The 5,157-nt window shown below is 50.3% G+C and overlaps 1 protein-coding gene across 3 annotated transcripts in view; it reads left to right on the forward strand.

Moving 5' to 3' along the window:
* The first annotated feature begins 963 nt into the window (after nt 1-963).
* The window catches only part of actr6 (actin related protein 6), a 10,736-nt gene continuing 6,542 nt past the window's right edge, over nt 964-5,157 (forward strand). For 2 of the 3 annotated variants that reach the window (XM_078256321.1, XM_078256323.1), the window contains exons 1-4: nt 964-1,171; nt 1,918-2,035; nt 2,128-2,196; nt 3,145-3,268. In XM_078256321.1, coding sequence (XP_078112447.1) covers nt 1,104-1,171; nt 1,918-2,035; nt 2,128-2,196; nt 3,145-3,268 — 379 coding nt within the window. In that variant the 5' untranslated portion in view covers nt 964-1,103. The remainder of the gene's footprint in view (nt 1,172-1,917; nt 2,036-2,127; nt 2,197-3,144; nt 3,269-5,157) is intronic. The other variant, XM_078256322.1, reaches the window with a different exon arrangement.

Raw genomic sequence — 5,157 nt, forward strand, 5'->3', positions numbered from 1 at the left:
GGCTCTACACCAATCACAACCGTTGAGGCGGGCTCTACACCAATCACAACCGTTGAGGCGGGCTCTACACCAATCACAACCGTTGAGGCGGGCTCTACACCAATCACAACCTCACAACCGTTGAGGCGGGCTTTACACCAATCACAACCGTTGAGGCGGGCTCTACACCAATCACAACCGTCGAGGCGGGCTCTACACCAATCACAACGTTGAGGCGGACTCTACACCAATCACAACCGTTGAGGCGGGCTCTACACCAATCACAACCGTCGAGGCGGGCTTTACACCAATCACAACCGTTGAGGCGGGCTCTACACCAATCACAACCGTCGAGGCGGGCTTTACGCGACGACGATAGCGCAGCGACGGCGAGCAGCTTTTTGTTTACATTCAACGTGACGGCCACTGAAGCGCAGCATCACCCGTTGATGCCGCTGTCGCTGCTACGTCACCCAGACCGTTGCTCTGATTGGTTGAAGGACTATCCAATGGCGCCCAGAGGCATTTGAGCGGCGTCCGATGGTGACGCCCCTTTGGAAATGGGCTGTGAATGAAGCTTCCCCAGACCCCCCCAGCCCCCCAGGGGGTCAGCCAGGCTAGAAATGTTGTGTTTTGTCCCTCGGGGCCACCGTACATATGTCCATATGTCCAAAGTATGATCTTTTTCTGTATTCGTTCTTTAATGTTACACTCCACCATGAATCCACAATAAATAATAAAAACTTTGCAGGTTTTTATTATAAAAGCTTTGGCAGGTTTGGGTATTTATTCATGTATTGTATTTATAATTTGCAGTGTTCAAATCAAACCTGTTTTACATTTATTTTGCGGAGGAACTCAACTAGAAGAGACATGTTTCCGCCCGAACATTTACATCTAGAAGGCTTTCCTTAAACCTCGTATCTGATTGGCTACACCAACCGCCATTGAACGTAAAGGAAAAGAAGGAGAAGACCTGATTGGCTGTCTCAGATCCGGAAACAGAAGCGGGTCGAGTAATGGCGGATTGTTGTTTTCTGGAGTGTAGTGAAGTGTAGAAGTCATGTGTTTTGTTTAATTTGCTGTGGAATAAAATAGACTTTTTCTTTCGTACAGGCAGTAAAATGGCCACCTTAGTTCTGGACAACGGAGCCTATACGGCGAAAATAGGGTACAGTCAGGAGAAAGTCAGGTACGTTCACTTAATGTTAGCACTGTTGCTAACGTTACTGCTAATAATAATAATAATAAACGGTCGGTCCAGCTAGCTAATCTATTAAACAAGTCCACCGGTAAGGATATGTATTATAGCGTTACAATATACGTAAAACCAATGACGTTAATGTGACGCATTGTCCAGTCTGACGTACGTAGCACCGTTCCATTCTCTTGGACGGAGAACCGAACACCAAACTCCGTTCAGAAAAAGCTCGGATTTATGTTCTCGCGGGTTTTAAATAAATGACTTCACGATGCAGAGCATCACTTAAGACCAAATATGAAGCTCCGGGGCTCAAGCTTCAATTCGGCACAGGTTGAATACACCAAGTAGTAATATCTTCAGAGTTGCAGCAGGGTATTTTAGGGTTTTGTTCAGTTTTAGATTGATTTGCCAGACATTCAAAAATACGGCATGTTATTGTGTAAATGTATTGTGTTCTCACTTTGTCTTGTGTTCTTGGGGTCGCCTGTAAAGCACTTTGTGACTTATGTCTGTCAAAAGATCTCTCTAAATACATTTGACTTCTAATAGTCAAGTTAACGTTGAACAAAAGATAAACTAGAAGACTCGGGCTCCTTTTGCAGTCACTTACACCTGTATTTAAACACAATGGCGTCCTTATAAAAACTAATAATGGGACGTCAGAGCCAACTCACCTAATGTGCATCCACCAATCAGATCACAAAGACCTTCCTTCTCTCTCTTCTCTCCCTCAGCGTCATCCCAAACTGCCAGTTTCGCTCCAAGACGTCCAGGTTAAAAACCTTCACAGCCAACCAGCTCGATGAGATCAAAGATCCTTCCGGTCTCTTCTACATCCTCCCCTTCCAGAAGGTGAGAGAAAGTAGCCACGTGGGACTGAGACTGGGTTTTCAGTAGTTTCAGAGGCTCGTTCTCATGATCTCTCCCCTGTTCTCTCTCTTCAGGGTTATCTGGTGAACTGGGACGTCCAGAGGAAAGTGTGGGATCATCTGTTTGGAAAGGAGATGTTTAAGGTTTATAGTTTGCTTCATTTCTATCCCAAAAAAACACGCACTGGACGTGCTCAACTCACGTAGACACTTAGAAAGCTTTGAAGGCTATGTGCTGGATCCTAAAAGTGATTAATCCTAAATAAAGCTACTAGGACACAACAGACGTTTCAGGCAATTACAAACAATACTCCACACACAGATGGGCTTAATTATACAACCAATACTGCACAGGTGGAGTATGTCTGGTCTCTACTAGGGATGCACCGAATCCAGATTTTTGGGGTTCTGCTGAATCCTGAACCCCCTGGTTGAGGTTCTGCTGAGTCCTGAACCCCCTGGTTGAGGTTCTGCTGAATCCTGAACCCCCTGGTTGAGGTTCTGCTGAATCCTGAACCCCCTGGTTGAGGTTCTGCTGAGTCCTCGTCCCGTCCTCAGTCCATGAACACAGTCAACACATTAATGAAGTAAACAGTGACTGTCCTTCCTTTGCCGTACCTGAAGTTGCTGCATTCTGGCTGCTGTCTGTAGATTCCTTCATGCTCAGCTCGTATTCTTCCAGATGTTTCATACCAGATGTTGTAACAGCGGTGATGTTGTGTATTGTTTAGGGTCCTCGCCACCACCAGACTAATCAGCATTGCAGATTGAACATGTAGCTGGACTTGAATGGCCTTCTTTTGACTGAAAGTACTGCCAAACAACACTTTTTCTGCTCACCAGTTCCATTTCCACTTCCTCTCAGCCTGCTGCATTGAAGCTCCACCTACGTAAACACCTTCCTGTAATCAACGGCGCCGTCATTACGGCGACCAGCGTAGCGCGGAGTGACAGCGTAGGGTTCAGCAGAAACCCAACCCCGTCAAAAAGCCCAATATTATATAAATGTGGGATATATTTTTCATACATTTAATCTCATATGATTTCCTCACCTCGACCTCCTCTGCTGCACGCCGTGCGCTCTGTGTCCAGGTGGAGTTTGGCGACACCAGCGTGGTCATCACCGAGCCGTACTTCAACTTCTCGTCCATCCAGGAGTCGATGAACGAGATCCTGTTTGAGGAGTACCAGTTCCAGTCCGTTCTCAGGATAAACGGTGAGTCAAACACTTCCTGCTCCCCTGTAAAGTAAAGGCCACTCTAAATATCTTCAACACTATCGTTAAAGACACCAGAGCTGCACAGGTTATTGGATTAGTTTTCAACTTGAGTTATGGAGTTATCTCAAGACAATTTCCAGGTGGAGTAGGTCTAGACCACACTCTTTAATTTACAGACCCAACAATCCCCCCCCCCCACCCAAGAGCAAGCGGTGGCGAGGAAACCTGGGACAGACCCAGGCTCTTAGTGGGTCTGTCGCTGACGGTTGGGACACAGTGGCTGATACATGTATAGAGAAATATGATTCACAATTATAGCTGTTGGTATGATGAACAGTGGCAGTTATAGTAACAATAAAGATGGTGGAATTATGACTAGAAATAATATTTAGCAGTAACAGTAAAGGGCGTATAAGGGCATAGCGAGGCGTAGCGGGGCATAGCAGGCCATAGTGGGGCGTAGGTGCGCCTAGGTGGGCGTAGCAGGCCCTAGTGGGGCGTCGCAGGCCATAGTGGGGCGTAGGTGCGCCTAGGTGGGCGTAGCAGGCCATAGTGGGGCGTAGCAGGCCATAGTGGGGCGTAGGTTGGCATAGCAGGCCATAGTGGGGCGTAGGTGCGCGTAGGTGGGCGTAGCAGGCCCTAGTGGGGCGTAGCAGGCCATAGTGGGGCGTAGCAGGCCATAGTGGGGCGTAGGTTGGCATAGCAGGCCATAGTGGGGCGTAGGTGCGCGTAGGTGGGTGTAGCAGGCCATAGCGGGGAGTAGCAGGGTGTAGTAGGGTATAGCAGGCCATAGCAGGGTGTAGCGGGCCATAGCAGGGTGTAGTAGGGTGTAGCAGGCCATAGCAGGCTGTAGTGGGCCGTAGCAGGCCATAGCAGGGTGTAGTGGGCTGTAGCAGGGTGTAGCGGACCATAGCAGGCCATAGCAGGGTGTAGCAGGGTGTAGCAGGGTGTAGCAGGGTGTAGCAGGGTGTAGCGGGCCATAGAAGGCCGTAGCAGGGTGTAGCGGGCCGTAGCAGGGTGTAGCAGGCCATAGCAGGGTGTAGCTGGACCATAGCAGGGTGTAGCAGGCCATAGCGGGGAGTAGCAGGGTGTAGTAGGGTGTAGCGGGCCATAGCAGGGTGTAGCAGGGTGTAGCGGGCCATAGCAGGGTGTAGTAGGGTATAGCAGGGTGTAGCAGGCCATAGCAGGGTGTAGTAGGGTGTAGCAGGCCATAGCAGGGTGTAGTGGGGTGTAGCAGGCCATAGCAGGGTGTAGTGGGCCATAGCAGGGTGTAGCAGGGTGTAGCGGGCCATAGCAGGGTGTAACGGGACCATAGCAGGGGGTAGCGTGTAGTAGGGTGTAGCGGGCCATAGCAGGGTGTAACGGACCATAGCAGGGTGTAACGGACCATAGCAGGGTGTAGCAGGGTGTAGCGGGCCATAGCAGGGTGTAGCAGGCCATAGCAGGGTGTAGTAGGGTATAGCAGGCCGTAGCAGGCCATAGCAGGGTGTAGCAGGCCATAGCAGGGTGTAGCAGGGTGTAGTGGACCATAGCAGGGTGTAGCGGACCATAGCAGGGTGTAGCGGACCATAGCAGGGTGTAGCGGGCCATAGCAGGGTGTAGCGGACCATAGCAGGGTGTAGCAGGGTGTAGCAGGCCATAGCAGGGTGTAGTGGACCATAGCAGGGTGTAGTAGGGTATAGCAGGGTGTAGCAGGCCATAGCAGGGTGTAGTAGGGTGTAGCAGGCCATAGCAGGGTGTAGTGGGCCATAGCAGGGTGTAGTGGACCATAGCAGGCCATAGCAGGGTGTTGTGGACCATAGCAGGGTGTAGCGGGCCATAGAAGGCCGTAGCAGGGTGTAGCGGGCCGTAGCAGGGTGTAGTGGACCATAGCAGGGTGTAGCAGG

The sequence above is a fragment of the Sander vitreus genome, chromosome 8 (genome assembly GCF_031162955.1).
Source record: "Sander vitreus isolate 19-12246 chromosome 8, sanVit1, whole genome shotgun sequence".
Classification (NCBI taxonomy): Eukaryota; Metazoa; Chordata; class Actinopteri; order Perciformes; family Percidae; genus Sander; species Sander vitreus.